Below are 25,362 nucleotides of genomic sequence, written 5' to 3'. Positions count from 1 at the left end.
TAAGACATTTTTTACAAAGCTTCAAGAAAATTCTTCAAGTTGTTTTACAGTCTCAGACCTAAAGAATAAGCCATGAAGTAGCAGGTTCATAGTGAATTTGCTAATATTTTACTTTCAATCGTTGTGAACAGCAGAAGAATTTTTGTGAAACTGGAAGACCATGAAGCTACGCTGAAGAGCTTGACTCTGCATACTGTACCGTATATTCTGTAGTACATTCCCTCATTTTGCTCAAAGAGAAAGGACAAAAATAAATTTAAAACAGTCAAAAAGGTGTCCTGAAGATCATGTGAAAGCCTTGTTAGTTAGTGAGAACTGAACAAAAAAACTAAGTTCTTAAACTGAGTTTAAGAGCTATTGTAGGGAACATTAAAAAATAAATTTGCAAGTAATCTTTCATGAGATTTAAATACTTTAAGTAGCAAAATGAACTAGTATCTAATGGTCAATATAATTAACAAAATCAGTACAGAAAGAGCAGAGAAGAAACCACAATCACAAAAGCAAAATATTTACAGAAATAATTTTACTTGGATTCAAAGATACTTGATGTGAATTTAAGCATCCTGCTAATTTCTTTTGTGGCATGATTTCCGTGAAAGTTAGTGTTTTAAAAGGTTTTACAGGCTTCTTCCAAGCCCCTTCAGAACTAATAAGTATAGAATTGGTCTCATCCAGCTTTGGATATCTAAAAGGAAGATGCCTACATATGGGCCGGTCAGATTCTCCCCATGGATGGCAATCAAATGCAGTGTATGTTCATCTGACCTGTGCAACACATTTAGGATAAAGTAAGACCAGCTGCTGGGTGAGATGAGGAGTAGGCCATGCCTCCCCCACCCCATCACTCTTGTGGAGCCACCTCTGAATCAGAGGAGATGAGGGAAGCATAGCAAAATGCCTTCTTTCTGGAGTGAAAGGAAGACCCGGGGCCACAGTGTGACTCACTGGCTGGTAGATTAAACAGTGCCAGAAAACATTCGTGGGTACTGGAGCTCAATTGTCTATACTGTTAAATTATTAGAATGGTTCCTGGCATGAGTTATTCCAACCAGCCCTTCCCCAGACAGTTCCTAGGCGCTGGCAGCTAAGCATGGACCGAAGACCATTCCCAATAAGCAGTTTGCATGCGGTCACCTTTTTTGGGAGGCTAAGGATTTAATAATATGGACATAGGCCACTCTGTACTTTCTGGTCTCGGTGCCAAAGGAACATTTCCTGTCCCATTTAATTTCCTAGCACAGACATAGCTGCTGTGTTACAGTCTGATCCCTGCTTTGTTCGTGTAGCTGTGCAACTGGGCATTGGTCTGTACTTAAAGTCTGTGGCAAACTGAAATGTAGTCCTTTGTGTCTGTGTTACTCAACCCCATCCCTAAACCACTGTTTGTCTTTGTCTTTTTATAACTGAATGCTATTCAGACAGCAGCTATATTTGGAAAGGGCTGTATATTGTGCAGATCCATTTAAATTAAGCAGTTATGCTTAATGAAAAAAAATGAAAATTTGTTCTGTAAAGTAAATGGAAACTATATGACACTGACACAATGCCTAGACCTTCTGTTGTGTTGCCAATGAGTAGACACTTCCCACTAATTTGATTTTTCATCAGAAACAAGTAGCATGAGATGAAGGATTGAAACTCCTTGGGTTAGGTGGTGCTTGATAGCCACATCTGTCAGGTGGCTGAAAGGCAGAAAGCTTTATTTCAAATGAAGTTCTCTTTCTTCCCCTGACTCTAACTGCAGCTCTGCCCTTGCTTCTCGCTGACCACATTTCCTTCTTCAGAGAGTCAGACACACACTAGCCTCATTAGACTTTTGCAGATGTTCTTTTCCTCTCTACTGCCTCTCCAATACACATCATTTATTTTCATCATGAAGTGCTGCCTAAATTTATTAACTTTAAAATAGCTGGAAGTAGTGATCTGCAGCTGCTTCTTACCTGATACCATCCAATCTTATCTGGATAGTAGAAACATAGAACGTGCACTGGAAAAGGAACTTATTTAGTACTTACTTCTTCCAGTGTGTGAATCTTCTCAGTCTTTTCATATGTAGCTGGATCTATTAAATACAAATGTTTCAGGGTATCTTCAGGACAGATTTCTGTAGCTAAGAAGCTAAAGGAGGAAAAGGAAATAATTTTGCCGAGTAGCATTTGGAGGGAGTTGGAAGAAGAGAGGACAGGGTGTGAAATTTGGGGGAACTTGGAGGTGCAGAGGAGCTGATGAGGAATGTGAGGGAAAGCAGAGCCCATGGGATGTAGTAGGGCAGCAGACTGTGTTCACCTGGGTTCACAGGAGCAGCAGGGAATTAGGTATGTTGGGTGATGCTGTCAGGGGACCACTGGTGTGTGTGACAGGAAGGCAGCAGAGAGAAGCCAGGAAGTTATGGGACGTGATAGAAACCTGGTGGTGTAAGAGAGGAGCTGAAGAGAGCAGCCAGGGTGAGGAGAACAAGGAGAAAGCAGTGAAGTTCCTTAGGAGAGAGGACTGAAATGCAACATGGTCACTAAAGTCTACAACTTCCAAAGTATTTTGGGGTCTTGCACAATTTAGGATCTCCATCAGCACATGATCATGAATCCTTTTCGTACACAGCAATCATGATGTGCTGCATTTCATTTGTGCCAGATTTTCAGAAGAGACAGAATTTAAGTGAGATGTCCTGATGTAGGTACTGATGCTTTTTTCATCCTAAAAATAGGACTTAATCAAGCAGCTCTGTTAAGTGCCCTGTCGCTCAGGGAGGCCTTGTTTCCTTGGTAGTGTGACTTACCTAAGCAAAGCGTTTTTTCACTCAGAACTATGCTAAAGAGGAAGTGATGACCTGCTTGTTCAGCCTCACCATATCCTGTGTTCAGAATAATTTTCATTTCTACTTCTCTGCAAATGTTAATGGAATGTCCACAAATATTTTTTTGGTTTCTATGGTAAGAGAGAGTGTGAAACTGTCAAAACCACTGCATCATACTCATCATCCTGTGCTTTTCAGGAGAAGACCCTGACCACAAAAGGAGTCATCCTTTTGTGGCATTACTTGTATGTGAACTGACATTTAGTACATTTTGATCCCTTTCAGATTCACATTTTGAAACACAGACTTGCGTGTTACAAACCATAAAGGTTATTTGATGACTTTCATAGTGGCACATTAATGACAGAGCATATCAAAACAGCTCTACACAGATTCCTTCTCGTCTGACTAGAGTGCAGTCTGGCATTAGCTGAAATTTAACTGTTAGTCTTTTGAAAATCTTACATTTTACAGGTTTAACTTCCCAAATTATCCTAGTAAAATCTCCCAGTGCCCTGTGTATGCATGGATGGAGCATAGCAGGGTGCAGATGCTTGGGAACTTGGCAGTGCAGGGTCTCACGGGGGAGGCAGCTGCAGTGCTGCACACTTGCTCAGCCCTCTGAAAGCAGCGCTCTGCCCCAGGACACGCACGGCAGGACTGCGGTGCATCCCTCGGGAAGGGAGCAGTGTCCTGTCCACACTCGTCTGGAAGGGACTTCAGTTTGGGCATATGGTCCACAGCCATGCATCCCTTGGTCCTTTGCCTGTGAGAGTGCAGAGCCTTAACGCTGTAGAGCTTGTGGGATTGGGGAAAATAAATCATTCTTATTATCAATCATCTTATCTCTGTGTGAGAAGATCCATGTGGACCTTAAACGAGGAATCATGAGGTTTGGTGGTATTCCCACAGATCAGAGACCACACAGCTCTTCCTCCTGACACTACACCCAGCCATTCACAAACAGTAATGGGTTGAAATTGTTATATCTAATTTCTCAAAGCAGTATTACCTCAGTAAGCTTTTCCACAAATGTACTGTGAGAATAAAAGCATAGTTCAGTTTTAAAGATATATCTGCATTAGAAAAAATAACATGTTTTAGGAGGAATTATATCTGATTCAGACAGGGAATTATATCTGATTCTCCAGAGAGAATCCCTGACCTACAGATATATTTGTCTTCTTTCCTTGGAGTGAATGTCTGAAGAAACAGCTCTGGTTTTTGTAGAGAGAAGTGTTTCATAAAAGCATCACTGGTATGGTAGCAAATCAGGAACAAGACAAATGGAGCTAAGTAAAGCCCAGCTTCCACACAGGAATCTGTTTCTGTGGATCGGTATCTGGAAATGTAGCTTGCCAGCACAGTACTTTGTACTGTGGTATTGAACTGTTTCATCAACAAATTTTATAAAGAAACATCAAAGTGTTTAAAAGAACAGTTAGCAAATATGACCACTCTTGCAAATATCCGTGAACCTCCCTTCATTAGCCGTTCAGTGGCTCCAAAGGCTGTCAGGGCATTTAACGATTGTAATAAATGTTGTATTTGCTTTTGTTTCATCTGGCTTTGACCAGCAAATTCGGCTGATTACTTCCATTGTTATTTTTCTTTAGAAGACAATTACATTATTATCATTAAAAAAACCCCACTATTCTTACACATTTCTTTGTTTTGGTCATGAAATTCAGAACTCACTATCCTAGTTAACATAATTTTAAAATTTATTTTCATTCTTATATTTTTCTTTTTTTCTATCCTATTTTTTTCCAGAGGTTTAGTTTGGTTCATGCTCCTCCTGAATATTACATCTCCCTTTTTCATATTTGTTGAAGAAAACACCAGTAGTTGTAGAGGCCCTGCCAGCCCCCATATTAATAGTCAGAGGTTTAAATTATAACACAGAGTAAGAAAATATTGGCACTTAGCTGATGGTCATATGTTATGGCTGGATTTTAACTGTATTCAGGAGGAATACTCCTGTGGTTCTGAGATTATATTCTAGCAAGATAGTAGCTCACACAGGACTCTGCAGAAGCTCCTTGCATTCTTCTGCAAATATCCTGAAGAGACAGTCAGTCTCATCTGTATTTGGTCTACTTGTGGGATACAAAAGGATAAATATAAACTGTTCCATCTCTGTTGTGGGTCCAGTGAGCAAGACTTGTGAAAGTACATTGATGGAGCAGTGCCAGTAAAATTTCCACTGGGTCCCTACAACGTGTTGTGATACAACCACCAGAACAAGAACAGGCTAAAAGCAGGCACTTTACATTGCATATGTCTGTGGGAAGAAGCGTGTCACTTGAACATACAGTGTTACTGTAGAAGAACAACCAGGAGTTGCTGCTGGTCTGACCAGCAGCACATGGACAGAGACAGTCACACAGCTGTAAAGGTCAGGAATGTGCCAGGAACCCTTGTCCTGTGTTGCTCAGTTAAAAACTGACAGTTTGGGTTCCTTTGTGTCTAAGAAAACCCCAGTAGACAGAACTGATGCCTTTGGTAAGGGCCAGCTTTGAGAAGAGTTTGACTTAATCTGTATCCAACTGATTAAAAAAAAAGTTTCATTTTCTTCAGTTTCTTCTGAGACAACTTTTGAGGCAAGTGAAACATGTTTACCATAATTCGCCCATGCACTTGAATTAAACCAATTTCTCTTATAGAAAATAGTACATAAACTATAAAGGGCTGAGAACAGACCTGCTACAGATTCTGATTTGTCCTATGGGTAAACCCACAAACCCTGGTTTGGTTTTTTTCCTACTTTGGCTCTGGTGACTACATCTACATCCACAAAAGTTAAGAAAAAACACCTTGTTCAATTGACTAAGGTTTGCCTTATGGAGACTCCAGATCTCCACTGGAAAGTGTTTGGGCTCTATAAACTGCAAAAGCTTCAAAGAGTTGCTGATAGTGTGTTGTGGTAATGTGATTGTCATACCAATGCTGAGCTCTGAAACTATAGTTTTGTTGTACCCCGAATTGCAATGTTCTTGACCAGAAATGTTCTCATATCCTGAGTCATCATCACTGCAGCTGTGGGTACTGGGATTTTCCATGCAGGACCCTTTTCTCTGTTCTGGCTAAACCAATTGGCCTAATATCTTGAGTTTTTACAATATAGATTAAACTAAGTGGAAGTTTTACATAGAGCACTTAGAAAGTTGTAATTCTGCAGCTAAGCACTCTCTTTTCTGTTCCTTTTTGTTTTGCAGGTTGTTACTTTGTGGTATAGAGCTCCTGAAGTCTTGCTTCAGTCCAGTTATGCAACAGCAGTTGATCTTTGGAGTGTTGGCTGCATATTTGCAGAAATGTTCCGTCGAAAGTAAGACATACAGTTTTATTCTCTTCATGTTTTTCATTTGAAAAAAATGTGCAGTAATGCCTGTTACAATACACCAATTCTTGTTTATATTGCAAAGGCCTGATAGGATATTTTATTTGCAGTGCAAAATATAAATGTCCATTGCAGATTCAGACTTGTTGCTATCTTGAAGTCTCTTTTGATGGCAGTCTCAGCTCCTGGTAAAACTTGCATGAGCATCATGGTCTTCTGGTTGAATCTGAATCCAAATGCAGATAAAACTGGTTGAGAGAGGCTGTTAAGCAATTTGAGTAAAGCTGGGTTCTGGAAGGATTTACCCTGAGGAAGGCAGGGCACTGTGGTCAGCAGGGTCTTCTTCCTCTGCAGTTTGTGCATTGAAGCATCAGGTGTTTGCTTGTAGTCTGCTCTTGCTGTAAAGTTGTTTTCTTGAGGTGGGGTTTTTTTAGAATAAATTATGTAGCCTGATGGTAGGGTAGCAGAGATGGTAAGTGTAGTCAACCCCATCCTTCAAGATAAATAGCTTTTTTTTTAGCTGATTGTATGATATCAGAACTACCTCACTAGAAAATATTACAGCTGGGTGCAGGTGAGCTGTGAATTCAAGTTCTGGCCTTTGCCTGTGGAAAGACACTGATGTGCAGGTTGTACCATGTAGGGTGGGGAGAGGAACAAATCTGCAAGAGTTTTAACAGGGTAAATCTGTCTTAATACTAACCCAATCACTTGCATTTTGGTTGAGCTAAAAGCAAAAAGTGCATGTTGTCATCACCTAGGTGATCTCCATGTAGAAACTGTATAGCATTTTTAACACCCATGGTGAAGCCAAAGGATATACAGAACAAAAATTTGAAATAAAAATATGTATTGGGTCAAACCTAAAACCCCAAATCCGTGAAATTTAGAAGGGGATTCAATGCTATAAGGGCCTTGAGAAACAACTATGTAATTTATACAGTAAGTTCAAATACTAATTGAAGTCTTGCAAAATAACTTTGGGATTTTACTGCTTATTAATGTTATGTGGAAAAAATACTTTTCTTGGGCTTCTTGCCTGGTCAAATGGCCTGGGTAGAGTTATCCTCCACCCGCTCTGTCTCTGACTCAGAAATGAAGTCAGAAAATGAGAGAAAAAAAGAACGAGTATTTTAGGAATATCACTTAAGGTCTCCATTGCAAACTTTTAAAGATTCAGTCTTGGCCCATATTCACGATGTTATTCACATATTCACCCAATCACAATATTTATTTCGACATATTCGACATATTCTATATATTTGCAATAGTATTAAGCTGCTGCTAGTTTTTCTGATTCAAAAAGGAGAGTCAATGCTCTGAGCAACTCTCTCTCTGATTCAAAAAGGAGAGTCAAAAGCTTCATTTTACCATTTGAAATAAGTGATACAGGCCAAAAAATGAATGCAGAACTTTATTACATGCTCAAAACTTTATTTTTCCTCTCATTTAATTTGAAGCATTGACAGGTAAGAAATACTGCCATATACAAACTCCACCAATTTAGTTTTATTTTTTCTTGTTATGGTGTGTGAACTTTTCTGACTCTCCATATTCATGCAGTAATTTAAATTTTCTACTTATATATAAATGCAAATATTACATTAATACTACAAAACCAGTATTTTTTTCTTATACTAATGAATCTGATTTGAACCAGAGTTCAATAAAACCAGATTTTCTTGCCAGATAGGGTCAGTCTGACATTCTCAGTCTTATATTTGGGAGACTGTCAAAAACTGTAGAGGTCAGGAATCTGCCAAATCTGTATGTACTATGTTCTTACATCACCAGCAATATGACTTCTACATGCTTCAGTGTACAAGCATGATTTGGAAGACTTTTCTCCAGGGTCTTTGCCATAAGCCACAGCAAGCAGCCCTGATGGTGGCTCTGTGGGTTATCATTGCAATACTCTCTGCATGATGAGTGTTGTCTTTCAGATTCTTCTCATGGATTGCAAAAGAAAGCCCTTGTTACTGTGACCTTGGTAGCTACAAAATGTAAAATTTTGCAAACTCCGTGGAGTATATCCAAAGGATTGAATAAATGCAATAGCAATTTTACTGGGAAATGGTAGTGCCCTTGGGTAATCACCAATCTGTATTTCCACTGGTGTTGGTAGGATAAGTGTATGAGAATGCAGCTAAAACTTTGTGTGATAGATACGGGTTTGATATTAAAACAGTCTTTTCATTTGGCTGTCCTACTGGGTACTTTTGCCTTCTTTTCCTACTCTCTTTTGCTTTCTCTCTTTTTGCTCCCTTAAGAGTCTGTCTTTTTTAAGGGTCTGTCATTTTTAAGGAGCATACTGAGATTTCCATGGGCATTTTTGTATCCCAGGGACTTCCCTGAAATGGGTTTCATAATAAAACACTATACAGCATCACAAAACATATCAGAATCCTGTTTGTGTCAAGGAGACATTGGACAGTCTGAGTTTGCTTGAATGGAGTTTTGTAGGCTGTCACAAACACAGTGAGGGTACTTTAAGCCTGGATAAGTGCAGGAGAAAAGTGAGCTCTGCATGAATGGTCAAGTCTGTATGTTGCAGGTTACTATGTGTTTTAAGTGGATGGGACCTCAGTTTAAATCATCCTTAATCTAAACAATTTTTAAGACAAATGCAAGCCAAGTATTTATTTAAGAAGTAGATAAAAAATACACCGAAGTGTGTAAAGGACTTGGACACAAAATAAATAAATAAATAAATAAATCTCTGTCTAGACACACCTAGAGTAAATTTGAACATTTCTCTCATCTTGGCTGATTCAGCTAAACAAATGACACTTTTCAGCTCTTTTCCTCCCGCTGTCTGAGGTTGGTATAATGTCACAGCTATTTTAAAACTGCACATTTTAATTTTGGTACAGATTTATAGGCTTCTGCAGAGATGAACACATAGAGTTTGTATCCTAAAATCCCTCATTTAGATTCCCAAGGATCCTATTCTATTTACAGATCAGCAGTAAACTGCTCAGTACTCAGGTGTATGTGTTATGTACACAAAAGCTCTTCTGCTGTGTTTGTCTTTTCTGTCCATATGCACTGCTGATGACAGCACCCCCAAAATAAAGCATTACTTCAAAAATTCCTTGTATGACAGCTCCAGTTTTTAAATTTCCTGTTTAGTTAAGCAGTTTGCAGTGACTTCTAGACATTTGGATGGAGTGTCATGATGTAACAGAAGAGTAAATGTATTTGTCTATAGTGCCTGTTTTCTTTGTGATTTAAAAAGCTCTGGTGCGTGGATAGTAAAAACCAGTAGGGGAAATTGTAAGCTATGCTATGGCTTGCTACCATATCAGAGAGTCCTTCAGAGATACAGCTGGCAGGATTGACAGGGGCCTGAAGGCATGGGGACATCATTTGGCTTTTTTTTAATGTTTAGATAAAGATTTGAATTACTTATAAAAATACTGTACTTGGAGGCTGAGCATTTTCCAGGCCAGTAGGAAAGGGCTTTGTACCTTCTACTCGGTGAACGCCTCACTGAAGAGAAAGGCAGAAATGGGAGTAGCATGTTCTTCTGTCTGGATACATAAAACTCTTCCAGCTGGCTCAGGGAGTGTGGGCGGCTCCTAAGCAGGAAGCCATGACCAGTGTTTTAGGGAAGAAGAGAATGTCTTCTTGCTGCAGTTAGGTAATACTTAATCCAGGTGAATGAGGGTGAAAGGGGGAAAAGACTGGAATCCCAGGTTCAGATCTGGGTGAAATGCTTTATAAAAGAAAACTCAGATCACCAATCATGGATTCCCTTCTGAGTAGTCAGTCTTGAGAAAATATGACAAAATATTTTGGTGCTTTGTCCTACTTTACCTATACCTGCCAAGTTTTAAAAACCACACTCCTGTATGATTTCAATGCTGCCCTGACTAGGAGGTTGGTAGGTGTGCATGTGGATGGGACTCAGGAGTCAGGCTGTCTATGTAACAATTCCAGCTGGGCACATTTAACTATAATTTAAACAGTCAACTGGGTTTGTCTCCCTTTGAATTAAATACAGAGCTAAAAATCATCAGAAGACACTATTAGTTTTTGTCGCCTCTGTTATATTCACAGCCTAGTCAAGCTGAAGAAATACTAGAGGGTGACCATTACATTTACAGGCACCAATTCAAACCCAAAACTGGAAAGACAGTCCTCTCCCAACACCCTTTTCCACCTCCCCAAATCAAAAGTTAAACAATATTATCTCACTGCAACAAGCTTCATCTATCCAGGGAATTAATTCTGTTCACATAGGTTTCTTACTGAGGCTGTTCATGCAGTGGCTCCATGGTGTTTTAATCAGCCTGCTTTTGGTAAAATCATCAGTCCCAGAAATTCGTAAGCCGCAGGATTGGCATGAATATTATGAGGTTATTATTTACTCATTTTTAAATATTAAATCATGTTTTTAGCAGTTGTCTCATTTTTCAGCCTACTCTGTCAACTCCTAAGATATGTGAGACAGTTATTGCATTACCAACTGTGCTTGAAAATTGTAATAGCAGATAAGAGATGTGTGACTCTACTGAAATACCTGTGGTGGGCCAAGTTTCCTGGTGGGCACAAATAGCAGACGCAGGGAAACAAGCTATTGGCATATAAGTCACCTTTCAATGGTATAAATTTGTCCAGTTAGAGGAGTTACACCATTGTGTGTAGAAAAAGCATGAGCTTGGGACTTCATTGTCGTAGATAATGTATGCAGATGTGATGGTATCAAAGCTCTGGTGATGTGAACACTGGGTTTGGGACCTACAGGCTGCCTGGAATCACAGAACATCAGGTTTTAAAAAGCTAGCAGTACACATATTCATTCTTAGCTACAATATGTTAGGCTATTGAGTAATTGTAGACAATCTAAAACACTAAAATATAGTAAATCTTAATTCCCCTTTCTAAACAAGCCTTAAGTTCTTAGTACAGTTTGAAGTGCCGTCACCAGATCCATTGCATGTAGTTTCCTGGGTCAACCACAGAACCAGGTGGTAGAATGGGTTTGTGAAAGGAGACCATAAAAGGAGTGTGGCTAGCAGGACTGAGGAAGTGATTGTCCCTCTGTACTCAGCACTGGTACAATCACACCTTGAATGCTGTGTTCCATTCTGGGTCCTTCACTTCAGAAAGGACATTGAGGTGCTGGGGGGTGTCCAGAAAAGGGAAATGGAGCTGGTGAAGAGTCTAGAAAACATGTGCCATGAGGAGCAGCTGAGGGAACTGGGTTTGTTGTGGAGGAAAGAAGACTTGGGGCAGGACCTCACTGCTCTCTACAACTGCCTGAAAGGAGATTGTAGTGACATGGGGGTCAGTCTCATCTGCCGTGTCTCAAGTGACAGAACAAGAGGAAATGGCAGTAGGCTGAGCTAGGGAAGGTTCAGATTAGGTATTAGAAAAAAAAATTCAGTCCAGGAGTGCTCAGACATTGGAATAAGTTATTCAGGTACATAGTGGAGTCACTGTCTCTGAAAGTGTTCAAGAGATGGATGTGGCATTTGGGGCTATGGCTCAGGAGTGATTATGGTGCTGCTGGATTGATGGTTGGAGTGGATGACCTTCAAGGTCTCCTCCAATCCCAGTGTTCCTGTGATTCTGAGAAGGAGGACCTACTTAGAATGTGCCCCTCACTTCTGCCTCTCCCTGACTTGTGAGCAAAGGAAGAGCAGCAGAGTCAGTTGAAGTTTCAGGTAATGCTTTGTGGGAAGAAGGATGATCAAGTGGTTGCAGAAAGAAATAGCCACGTGTAACAAGAACACCTTTTTTTAAGCTGTCTCCAAAACCTGAAGGTGGATGGAGAAGTTTGAACTTCTGCCATTGAGTGAAAAGACTAACTTTTTAGCAGGATCATACAGTAAAGTCTTGGCTTCACTGAAATCATTGTTGAAATTAGCCCTTGACTTCAAAGGGGATTGTTCAGAAAAAATTCAGTGTGACAGGGTTGCACAAAGAGTGGCAAAGCTATTCTCTGTTAATGTGCACAGTACAGCACTCGAAGCAATCTCTGTAAAAGAGTGAAACTGGCAAGGCAGGAGAGGGTGTTGTGTGGTGGTGACCCCAGCTTCCTTGCACTTCTTTCTGTGATGCTGGGCAAGCTTTCACCTGCCTCATCTGTGATATGAATCCAGGACTGTGAGACTTTTGTTCAAAATAAGGGTTGCAATATATGTGGGAGTTCAAAAGAGCTGTCAGCTGAGAGTTGAGGCTAAGGGTGGAATTCCAGTGTCTTCTGGGCTTCATGAGGGTTACACTTGGCTATTTCTTTCTGCAACCACTTGATCATCTTCCTCCAGCAAATGGCACAAGCAAAAGAGCATGTATAAGTCGAATTTGCTGGAATTAAAGCCACTCTAGTAGTATGATTATTGTTACCTGTCTGCTAAAATGCTACACACACAAACACACGCACAAAAAGGTATCTACAAAGGAAGTCAAGCCATGAGTATGTGAGCTACTGTATGCATGTCCTTATCCGGAGAAAGATGTTCAGTTCCCATTTGTTACCAGAGGCAACAAAGTGATAACTTGTAACAGAGCCTGCAGATCCCTGGTGCTTTGAGTGGGACAGGCAGCTTTTCTCTCAGGAGAGATCTGCTGTCTGGTTCCTCCTGAGTCTGTCCTAACTAGCATCAGTTTCATCATGCACTCATTTGGTCTGAGTTAGCTTTCTGTAGGTGCTAATCTCTCACAGATACAGGCTTTTAAGCTTACACTTTCAAAAAAAAAAAAAAAAAAAAAAAAAAAAAAAAAAAAGAGTATCTATCTGGCAATGTGCCAGAGAGCCACAGGCTCTCATTGAGCTAAGTGTGTTCTTCATCTGGAGACTGAAGTAAAGAGGACAGTGGGCTTTGGGGAAAATTGTTCACAGAAATGCTACTATTGCAGAGAATTGCTTTGGAATTTAAAAGTACTGTGTCCTCTACTCCTGACACAATCTGGGTTAGTCGTTCCTTAGGATGAGTTGTTTTGCTGTTGAATGGTCTTGAGGAATAATCAGTCTGCAACTTTGCAAATGCATACCCAATGGGGGGCGTGTTTATGTGTGCTAAATGGTCCTCACTTCACATTAAGTAAGAGTATGTCATTACTTAAATTTTTATTTTGATTATTATTATTCAATTTTCCAAATCTTTATGAAAGCAGAAACATTTGTTTAAGGCCTGTAATCAACAGTAAGGTGTCATATACTGAAACATTATCAGCTAAATACTTTGCAATTGAATATAGAGCTTGTTTTGCTAAGTATAGGACATATTCCTGCTGCAGCCCACGTGCATTAGTGATGTGACTGCAGATACTTGGGTTTGGATGGGAGCAGGACAGAGAGACTACATATTCATATAAACCACCATAAACAGAACTGTCTTAAACTGAAATCAGTTGATAAACTTAGCCTGATTTCTGTAGGAAAGGATTATATTCCTTGTCTTTTTAAAATTATCTTTATTTGCATGCCATTGTGAAGTGTCAACACACTGGTATTTCAGCTTCTTGCTGTGTGTATGGATATTGCAGATGAAATCCTGGAGTTACTGAATGTGAGAAAGAAAGACAAGTCTGACTGATAGTAGTGAAGACTTCAGTTTTATTTTACCTTTCTGCACATACAAGAACAGTACCAAGAACACATTCTTTCACAGTCTGAAAAGAGGCTCTGAAGATGATAAAGAGCCTCTAAAATATGAATACTGCCATGCAACGAATTGTGAGGCATATTTCTATGACACAGTATCATTTCAGATGCATCTTAATTCCTTGTCAGTTATTTTCCTGTGCTTCAGCATATCTGATAATTTAGTCCTCACTATTTTAAGTGGGCACAGTAGCTATGCAGCAGTAGGAATATTTAGCTTTGCCTACTAGATGCTGTATTCTTCCATTTGGAAAATTTCTACTTCTTTTGAGTTCTTCGCTTAACTTTTTTTTCTAATGCTGTGTTCTCTTATCTTCAGCACATTTCTGAAATGTCTTTCAAAAGCAGAGAAAAGATCTGTAATATTTTTTCAGTGTTCTTTAGGTTGGAAAGAAGAGAAAACTAGAGAGATAAGCAGAAGACTCTGTTAAGAAAAGAAAAATTAGGATGTATAACTGGATGTTGGGAGGGAAGGTACAATAAAACCAAGACAGTAGAGCCATGGCAAAAAGCAACTGAATAAGTACAGCCATGAATGCTGCTTATAAGTTAGGTTTTCCATATAAACTACCAAACATTTTAAATGTGGTTTAAGAGAGAACTGGTGCCTTTATCACACAGCAATTTAAACACAGACTTTGCAATCACATTATCTGCTGTTTTCCAGTGAACCTTAAACCAACATATCTAGTGGACCAAGAGCTCCAAAGTGTAATCATTCACTTGTGTGCTTGCTTACAGTTAGATCTTGGTAGCAGAAAGAACTAAAATAACAACATATTTTTTCTGTTTTGTCTTTTGTTCTAACAAGCAATGGTGGATGTTGCAGCTTAGAACTGTAAAATCTACACAGCTTAATTTGCAACCTTTGAACCAAAGTACTGTACAATTCTGGCCTGAGTTTGTTTCTGCCATTTTTGGAAATTATCTTATTTTGTTACAAGAATGATTTAAGTTGCAAGTGCCATAAAAGTTCACCACAGTCCCGACCAACTGTAGTGGGAGAAGGTTTGCTCCTTAGAAAGATCTTGTCAGCATTCAGAATTCTGTGCGTTGCACTTTTTATCCTTTATTCTTCTGCCATTCATGTGCATAGGGGTGTGTGGGAGGCTGATCATTTTTCCAAACTAGATCTAATAAACTGGAATTTTTTCTTTCTCTGCAGATAAGTTGCCACCTTATTACGAAATTTTTTTCAAGTATTTTTAAGGTTGAATGGACACAATCCACAGTTTAACTTAGTGACCTTAGTGGTCTGATAGAACAACAGCAACATTCTGCTCCACACTTAAGGAAACTTAATATAAAAGGAAGAAGAAGACTGTACTTGTTCATGTTATTCCAGTTTTTTGGATAATGAGGATTGTTTTCTGTTTAACCTTACCTCCAAGGCAAAACTTGCATTGCTTTAGGCAAAGGACACACTTTAATAGAGAGAAGGGAAAACAGTCAGAGTAATGCCATAAGTATTGAGTAAGAAATGAATGCACTTCCAAGACAGCATCACCTCATTAAAAGAAAATTACCATGTTGGTTTATAGCTCACATTTTTCCTCAAGCCTTTTCTAGCTGATATCTGTTTGTCTGCAGTTGGGGTGATTGATAGCCGTTAGTCAAATCCAGTAACTGTATGGGTTTGTGGTTGGAGATGGGTGGCTGTGCCAGGCCATTCACTTGTGGTTTTGCTTCTAGTTTCCAGCTGTGCCAGACTTTCAGTCAGAGGAATAGATCTGTTGGTAAGGGAAACCGTTGATTAACCATAGAAACCAAAAACTGCCACTAGCCATGACAAAAACCCAGAAGGAACCCTGAGGCAGTGGTACAAAGCCTCACAGAAATAATGCTAGCTGACCAAGTTTAATTTGGCTGTTTGGTTCAGGTGTGGGGTCATATCAGGCAAGGCAGTGGCCAAGGGACCAGGAGCGGGACCGGGTGGCTCTGGGCTGGCAGGCAGTGCCTGCACACAGCCCAGATAGCACCTCATGAGAGAGATCTCCTCCTGGAGAGCTTCTGTAGCTTCTTCATTGCAGGGGGCACAGCACTAGTCTGAAATCCCCCCAAACACATAGTCCTTAAAAATACATGCATTCCTTAGAGGTTCAATATTCCAGTCTGTGACAATCTGAATTAGTCTTGCCAGAGGTCAGAGGAAAAGAGCTTGAGGTTAAGAGAAAGACCACAACATGTCAGTCATGATGCATGTCCTTGGTCTTAACATCCTAGTGTTTGCAATGGATATTTGGGAATGCAGCTGGCAGCAGAAACATCTGGATCTGAGCTATGCTGGGCACAGTTTCTGGCCAGTTGCTGTGAACACCTTTGTGTCCTCTGGAGCATCTCCAAGACAAGTTCATACCTGCGATAAGCCCGAGCAGCCTGAGGGCTGCTTTGGTGGGATCCCCAGCTGGGGCCTGTTTTTAGCAGTGACTCCACCAGCCAGAGAGCAGGAGAGAAGCAGAGCAATGTCACCCCTGCCCCTTGCTCTCTAGCCTGAGGAGGGATAGCCAGCTGTACACTGCCCAAAGACTTTCTGTTTGAAAGGGTCTCCTGGCTCTTTCACACAGCTTCCCTCTGCAGGAACTTGGCTGGGAGAGACTTTGCTTTCTGCCTAGAGTTTGGCTGGGGGAACCTCTGTGTACTTTCGTTTGACTCGTAATACAACTAAACATTGTTTTTATTTACTTTTCTCTTTCATAGGAAAATGGCTACAAAACGGTATTTAAATTCCTGGGATCCTTTCCTGGAGACTGGTGCACTCTGGAGAGGAGGGAAAAAGACTAGGCTTTAACTGTGATTCATGTTGCTGAGCTCCCCAGTGTGGGAGATTTTTTTCCAAATTGAGTGTCTAGTCAGACATTTTGAATCCAGGCAGCCTTTACTGAATTTTCTGTGTTTGATTGTCCAGAAAAGAAGTCTAATAATTAGCTACCATTGGTCAGTTGTAAAGGCAATATGTACTAGTTGAGAAGTATGTAGGACTAGTCTGTCTCCTATTTGAGTTTTTCAACAACTTCAGACTAGCACTTCTCCATATGTATTGGTCACCAAGGCTGTTAATGTTCTTTATATCTAATAAAACCCCATAGGTGTGCATGAGAGAAGTGGAAAGCAGACCTAAAGGAACAGACAATCTCTGGAGTTTAAAAACAGCTAAGGGGTAGCAGGGAAAAACATAACAGCTTTCTGAGACATTGTACTATTTTGTACCAAGTAAGTAACTGGCTGTGAAAGAAGACCTCAAAATGTCAATGAGAAAGCAAGTTTGATATTTAGATTTCTGAAAAGTAATTTCTCCAAGGAAGTCATGGTGCCCAAAGGCAGCTCCCCACTGTCTCTGTGGAAAAGCTTACCTATATTGCAGGGCTGAGGCCACTGGAGAGAACTTGCCAGTCTGTGCATTGCAGATGTCAAAACCTAGACAGAGTCCTAAGGTGGTGAGGAAGGGAGGTGGCCACAGCCTCTCCTGCGTGTATGTGCCATCACGTGTTACCCACGTGTAGCTGGAGCTGCCACTGCCATCAGGGGCCTGGTGTTGGCAGGATACAGCTCACCCTAAGCCACAGCAATTCCTGGCGCTTCTTCCTTTGAAGCCATGGTTTGCTTTGTGATATGAAAACACGTGTCGTTGCCTTGCTTCTGATTTGTGTTTGCACACAGCCTGTGGCACTGCCATTGCATTTGCTTGCTTGCTCTGCCTGACCTGCTGGCCCTGTGCAAATGAGTCCATGTGAGACAGAGCCACCATGGTGTGCTGGCTGCTGGAGACAGAGCCAGGGTCTGACAGGCTCTGGGTGTCAGCATGTGACCTGCCTGGCTGTTCCCTTATGCTTGTGGCATGCTGCGTTTTGCAGTGTTTTAGGAACCCTCCATCTGGCATGGTCAAACCATGTGACTTCTTCCAGAAACTCATACATAATCTGCTCTGCTTTCCTTTTATAGATGCACTGAATGAATTCCATCCAGATGCAACTCTTAAGACAAACTCTGAGAAAGTATTTCTTCCTTTACTTAAATATTCTCCATATTTGTAGCTTCTCTCCTAACATATCGAAGTTGGCCATTAGTAAGTGCTTTTGGAATATAGACATTTGTCAAATACAAATTTCATCCAAGGGATTACTTCATTTCCACTCATTTATTCAACTGAACTGGAGTAAATTGGCACGAAGATTCAGTTACTATTGATTTTCACTGAGTCTGAATCAGTTACCTAAAGGTACATAACTCAATGAGCTATATCATCCAGAATTTCACCAACTACACTGAATTATCAGCTCTTTTTTATTAGATTATGTTCATGAAACAGGTTTTATGATTATGTCAGTACAGCATACATGCTGTTCTACACAATTTAATAATTTTTTAAGTGCTCTTTATATCCAGATAATTTGAGGCAAGCTTTCAGCATCTGAAGAAGTATACATAGCAGGAGATCTTTGTGTAATGTTTCTATCTGTAGCTGTTAAATTAAGCCTGTTTGGCAGTGATGAATCATACTGTGCTGCTGTAAGAATGAAGGTGCTCACTTAAACCTAGATCTCATCAGACCATTAGCAATGAAAGAGTACATGTGCAGAGTCATGTATTCTGTATTCTGGGTGGGTGTCCTACCCACTCAAGCAGAGAAACAGGCTTGCTTGCTTCTCTCCTGCCTTGGAATAATTTTTCCATTCCTGTGAAGTAATGCAAAAGGAGAGGTAGGTGATGCTCATCTCCTGGATCTTTTAAGACTTTGATTTTGAGGGTGTTTTGCTGGAAAGTGCGAGCTGAGTTTAAAGAGGGCCTAGACTTTTTAGCAAACCCTTTATTTTTGGCAAACATGCCGGCCGCAACTGTATGAAAAGCAAGGCCTAAAATGGCTTACCACAGGGGGAGGCTTTTATTTGATTATTCACTTGCTCCAGAAGAGGATTCTGTTTTTTCTTTAATTCTGAACAAATTATGTTGGGAAATGAGAGCCATCTCCATGTGGATCTTGAGGAACTCTTTGTAGTGGACATAAAGGTGGTGAACACTGTGGTAATTGTGGGGAAAGAAGAGTTCAAGATATGGGTCATTCCAGGAGCCTGCATGTGCTCAGTATTTCAGAGACTGAGGGAATGTTCGTTTTGTAAAGGTGGAGTTGTGTGCTTTTCCCATTAAGATGATGTCAAAAACCAATAGAGCTGTGCCACAGGTAAAATATTAGGCTTATGGTTCAGTAAGGGCAAAGCAGGGATAATAGCATAAAAAATGTTGCAAAAGAAATTTGGGGAGCCTGGTAACACACAGATCTACAGCACAAAATGTACTGCAGTTGCAGAGGGGAGAGTGGCATCTGAGCAGTGTCGTCACCTGGGAGTTAGGTTTTCAGTTTTCTCTTTAATATAAAAATTAACTTACTCTTTCTTTTGGTCAGGATTCAAGTGGGGGGAAAATCTTATGTGAAATCACTAAAAGTTGAATAGGATTAATAACCAGAGAGCTCCTAATAGGTGAACTCAGATTAGTGCACTGTCATGGGCCAGTGAATGTAAATCTCACAACTCCTCTGGCCTGAGTAGAGTGTATTGCACGGGACAAAGTATTCGTTAGGGCAAAGTTGTAGCTAGTTTAACTGGCCTTTGAAAACTGTATCAGTTTTCCTTGCATGGTTGCTGTGCATAACTTTCTACCTTAAATATTTATCTCAAGCTTTTCTGCAGGTGTTTATCAATTCACTGTAAGCCAGCACAGCTGCTAAAAATTAAAGTATTTTCTTCACACCATTCTTTTAATCCACTTTCATGTCTTTTGACACTCAGACTCAGCAGCTGGGGAAAAAGGTTGAAATTGAAATTTAACCTCTGCTCACATAACAGTTAGCCATTTAGTAGTGAAATGTTTTCCCTGCCTTTCTTGTCTGAAGGGTTATAATCCTTTTACAGAATTTTTTCTGACCAAAGGTGTTTTATTACAGCTGAGGGTGATGAGATGAATTAGTTGTGGGCGGGCACAGTTCTGATGTTTCAGGTTTATCTGAAAACTTAGAGAGGCTTAGAGCAACAGGTGCCATTAACACATAGTATGCGAGCAAATGAAGTGATCACAGATCAAAACATGTACTTGACATCACACAGGAGCAGCTGAAGCCCAGATGGAGAGAAAACCCAAGGATTCTGCCTCTTAGCCTTTAATGTTTTTCGAGAAGGGGAAAAAAATCATTTTTCGTTAGATTTTATTCTGTATTGAGAATTTCATGTTCTAGATTGTGAGAACGTCTTTGAATTCTATATTTCCCTTCAAACATGGAAATTTGTCATCTCTTGAAGCTCCCTGTTCTGAAGTCTCACAGTGCCCATGTGCAGCCTCCATTACCTCATTGTCACTCGGTCACTGTACTACTGCAGCTGATTGAAAAGACTGACTTACAGAATTTTTCTGATGCTCTTATAGTCAGATACTTGCTTTTTTGCCTTACTCTTCCCACTTCTAGAGTCTGTTGGTCTGTTGGTTTTTTCAAAGTTAGACTAGTAATTTAATCACATAGATGTACCATTTTCTATGTTGCTCATAATGGTGAAAATAAATCATCATTTGTGGCATTATCCTTTCACATTATTTTGTATTAAGTGTTTAGAGTATAAGCTCTTTATCCATTGAGTAAACTTCCATCTGTGAAGCTCATTGCTTAGCATTACTAAGATAGAGATGAAGCCCAAGAAAACCTGGGAACTCATACTTGGATGTTAATTTTCTCAGTATCTTTGGGGAGAGCAGATGAACCAGTGTGTAGACTGGTGAATGTGTTGTAACTTTATTTTCCCTTTGATGAGGAGGAACCCCAGGTAGGTAAGAGTTAGTTTCCTTTGGGCAGTAGTTATGTGTGCATAGTCTTTCACCTGATACAAGAATGGTAACAAGATTGGATATTTGGTTTAAAAGAATTTATTCCAAGAGAAGTCAGCCTAATGGCACAAAACCTATTAGCCTAAAGCTTACCGTGAAAGCAATCTGAATGAAAATAGATCCAGTTTGTGGAACATTACTGAATTTTAATGAGAGGGCCTCAGACTTTAAAACCTGTTCTGTATCCATCCCCTTGATTAAAACTAGTTCAGCATTAGAAGCACTCCAGAGCAAAGCCCATTTTAAAAGGGATTTTTATACCAATAAATATGATAGATGTCAAGGGATGAGCTTTCTTGAAGTCATCTTGGCATTGCAAGAAAAGTTGTAGAACTACAAAAAAATTAATTAATTCTGTATCTCTGAAAACTGTGATTTGAAAATATTTTCACAGTGAAATTTCATACAGGATAAAGGAGTAGATACTTGATGACTGCTTTCATTTCGTTTCATTGATAAAGAGTAGGAACAGACTGAAACTCCTCTTGCTTACCTTGAAGTTTGGTCTTTTGCTGTGATATTGGTGTTATAAAACCATTTCTTCAAAATACGGCATTTAAAGGGCATCTTCCGTCTGGCTAAAATGTGGCATTTTGGAGTATTGTCTGCTGCATTTTTAAGTGAGGAGTAAATTATGAATTAAATTAAAGAAGTGGTGAAAAACAGCTCTGACATGCTTTGGAGGGAGGATATAGATCTGTTCAAGGAAAATATTGGCAAATTTGTTCACAGGTATGAGGTTTTCTGCACACACACACACACACACACACACTGCCTGCACCATGTCCTGCACACTGATTTGCACCATTGCCTGTTTGAATGAACAGGAGAGTGAGGAGCCCTCTTGACTCCTACCCTTCCACATAGGACAGCCTTTATCTAATCCATACCTCAGTTATTGCCTTCTAACCCCACAACTGAGTTGCACAAGAAGGGCAAAGCCATGTGACAGTTTTAAAGAGTGCATGTTTAAACAAGGATATGAAATAAGTTCATGAAAGAGAAGAGAATGCATCAAACTAAATAAGTGATTATGGGAAGACCATGACCATATTGTATGTGTCATATCAGTATTTCTTTCAGGCTGCTTTCAAAAGGCAGAAGCCTGCAGTTTAGTTATGCCATTAAATTTCAAACTGCTGGTGGACAAGTAGATGTAATTTACCTGCACACAGTGATGAGATGGATGTTTAATACACAGTTACTTATTGCTGGTAGAACTGTCAGTAAAACAAAAGGAATGCTTCTTTTTCCACACTGAGCAGAGACTTTTTTTTCCCCTTCCCTTTTTCCAAGGTCAGTTGTGTATGTATTTACAGAATTTGCTTCAAACGTTGCCACAGTTTTCAAGGTGCCACTATTATATCATGCTTCCTGAGCTGAGATAACAGCCCTTAAAGCCCTAGTGAAAAAACCTACAAATCTTGCGGGGAAACAAATGTCCACAGATAAGAGAACTGTGACGTGCGTGATGAGAGTAAGTGAAGGACGTTCAACCTATCAAGGCTCTTCTGTTTCAAAAAATAATGTTCAGTGATGAGTTCTGAAGCAGTTCTGCCCAGGAACAGATGAGATCTGCCTATGTTACAGCATATTCTGGTCAAAGATTGTATCTACACTTATCTTGCTTTTGGGAGCTTTATATGTGTGGGTATATATGTGTACACATATATAATCTATGTATCCTCCTCTTGAAGCATGATTTTTATTTCTTAATAGAGGCTTGAAAGCAGATCTCAGTTGGCTTGAACCTGGGGTCATTGATGTCTGTGGAAAAGCTCCCTTTTATGTCAGTGGTGGGGAACAAGGCTCATCATTCTGTTCCAAGGCCAGCTGGGACTATGCTTATCTGAAAGGTACCAAGCAAATTTTAAGCACCCAGAAAAAGATTTCCTTTGCCATTTTTAAGGAAGCTTTGAAGATGGCTATATTTTCTCTTACTTAGGGAGATCATTATATATATTGGATAAACTTCACTCTACACAGTAGGCTGGCCCTGCTTTGGTCATAAAGCTGTACATGGTGCCTCTGTTTGGTTTCCCTTTTATTAACATTTCCCCTTCAGATATGCATGGAAAGGGAACATCTGAAGTTGGGTCCTTCCTTGCTGGCTTGTATCTGCACCCAGCTCTGAAAACTCTTGGTTTGCTTCTTCAAGAAAGAGACCCCATATGTTTCTTATGAACTAGACCAGATGTACATTTGGGGGTCAGAATATTATCTTTAGTCCTAGAATTAGTTTGCTTCATTTTGAATAGCAATAGGGACCAAATTCAACACACTACAGAACTGGAAGTTTGCAGAACTAACACTTTTTTTATCTGCTTCTGTGTACTGGGTGACATGAGAAACTCCAGGGAAAGTAATAATTGTTGTAGGTTTTGATGCATTAGATCTGGTTCTAATAATAGTTTAGTACTGACACAGGCTTATCTTACAGCTCTTATTCACAATTGTGATACTATCAAACTTGAAGGATGATAGATTTTTGAATGAAAAAAATTGGGCTTTTGAAGACTAAAATGAGAAACTCAAGATGGCTGATCTGGTTTCTGTCAGATTTTAGCTGAAAAGTATTTCATCAGTCGTAATGTTTATCTTTGTCATCTTTCTTACATACTGGAGGAGAGAAGATAAGTTTTGTAAAAGTTTTGAGCAATTTATGATCAAGTATAATAACCTCTACATGAAGTAACTTCTTCCTATGCAGTGTCTGGCACCCACCCACACAGAGATACTATTAAAGGGAAAGGAGAGAGAGAAGTACAAGAAAATGTTAGGTTTAAAATGAGAACTCTGAATTACACAACAGCTGAGCAAGTCACTTTTGACTGGAAGTGAGTAACTGTCCAGAGTGTGAAATCTTGTCAGCATAGCTTGTTTTCAGACTAAAGTTTCATATTGCACCTTATTCATCTTACATGCCAGAAGGTCAGTGATCTTCGTCTTTAAAAGGTGATACTTTTTTTCTTTTTTTTGCTTTACTTTCTCTTTGCATACCTATAGTACAGACTTGTGCAGGCAATTTGTCAAAGAGAAACAGTGGTAGCAACAAGAGTGGTTAGGAATCCGCTCAGAAATAATCCCTCTGAATAAAGGTTTCCACAGGACAGTCCAGATCATGTTATTTCTAGTCATCTCATAATTTCAGTTTTAGGTCATGTATGGCTTTAATCCTTAAAATGAAAATATTTTCTTCATAACAAGTAACTAAGAATCTGACAAAATTATTTACTAGCTATTCACATTTTGTAATATGAAAAGAAAAAACCCATCCCATCCTTTTAATATATCTCTGACTATATAGTTTGGCAAGTTTCCCATGGCATGATGCAGGATTCCTTGGCAAATGTTACTTGACTGTGGCTTTTTTAGATTCTTCACCATCACTTTATTGCTCTTACACACTCAGACATACAAACTCCTTAGACTTAACTTCTACAACACAAGCAGATTCTAAAATTTCATGCACAACTTCCATGTACCCTCATTATACCATTTCTCTTTACATTTTTTTCTTCACTATGTCAAATAATGACGGTCTTTAAACACCTCCCTCATTTTGTGTAATGTCTTCAAAGCTATATATTTCAGAGTATATAGCTGTGAATTGAGCTATATACTCTGAATTCACTGCTCTTCTTCCCAGAACAACTTCTCAGCATCTTCTCAACCAGAGTGCCTAAGCCCCACTTGCCTAAATATTAAGTTGTACCCTTTCCATCTATGATGTTCTTCTCATTTTAGGGAGTTCTTGTAGGACTTCCTGAGTACACATGGATCACCAATATTCAGGCTTTTCACTAAGAATATTGTATATATTCAAGTTAGTAATTAAGAGATTATCTTTATCCTTTTTCTGTGATAACAGGGAAGGGGATGGAATTCCTAACTTCTGTTGTCACAATGAGTAAATGGACTAGCAGAAAGAATCTGGGTAGCTATTTTGTACATTATTTCTTACATATCTGGAAAGATACTAGGCTTGTCTGGCTTTGGAAGCCCTTGTATTGGCAATTCCAGAGCTGTCATGAGAGCTCAATAATATCTTTTGGTTAGAAAGCGAATTTCTTACCTTTTTTCATTCATCAATACATTCTTTCTTCATGTGACCTTTCTTCCATGTGTCTATTTTACCAATGTCAGAAATGGAAAGATAGCTTCCAATCAGAATGTCACTAATTAGTTTAAAATGTCAGTCACTGTCAAGAAACCTGCAGAAGTCTTTTCCTGTGCTGCGATGCATGTGGTTTTATTGGGTTTTTTCTTTGTGTCTGCATTATAGATGTCTGCATTATATATTTGACTAGAACAGTGCTTATCAGTATCTTTAATTCCAATCTTTATGAAAATTCTAACTTTCCTTATGAAAAGCTTTAGATTCTCTTTGCTTTGTAGACCAAAGTCTGAAAATAAAATCTAGAAGTAATGTGGCTGGCTTACAGTTAAAACTCATTTATCTCTTGCGTGTCATTGCATTGTCATTGTATACAATACTTTAAAAATTGCTTTGGCATGTCTGTAGAGTTGCACCAGCGAAAATTCTTTCGTGGAGACTTGCTTAGGGAATGTTTATATCTCAGTTTTTACTGAGTAGTGCAGACATGAAGCACAATGTCTATGAAATAAAAAACTCAACTTTTCAGGCAGTAATATCCAGTTCAGATAGAAAGAATATTCAGTGAAGGTGAAAGTCGGCATGAGCATGAGCAAAAGCTGAGATAAGGCATGGACAAGAGAAAA

General features: G+C 39.5%; 1 protein-coding gene across 4 annotated transcripts in view; it reads left to right on the top strand.

Moving 5' to 3' along the window:
• CDK6 (cyclin dependent kinase 6) overlaps positions 1 to 25,362 on the top strand; it is a 137,433-nt gene that overhangs the window by 88,160 nt on the left and 23,911 nt on the right. For all 4 annotated transcript variants that reach the window (XM_074536029.1, XM_074536041.1, XM_074536033.1 and 1 more), the window contains exon 5: positions 6,016 to 6,125. In XM_074536029.1, the coding sequence (XP_074392130.1) occupies positions 6,016 to 6,125 (110 nt within the window). The remainder of the gene's footprint in view (positions 1 to 6,015; positions 6,126 to 25,362) is intronic.

This window comes from Zonotrichia albicollis, chromosome 1 (assembly GCF_047830755.1).
Source record: "Zonotrichia albicollis isolate bZonAlb1 chromosome 1, bZonAlb1.hap1, whole genome shotgun sequence".
Lineage (NCBI taxonomy): Eukaryota > Metazoa > Chordata > Aves > Passeriformes > Passerellidae > Zonotrichia > Zonotrichia albicollis.
Note: the sequence above shows the minus strand (reverse complement) of the source record. Positions and strands in the feature narration are given on the sequence as shown.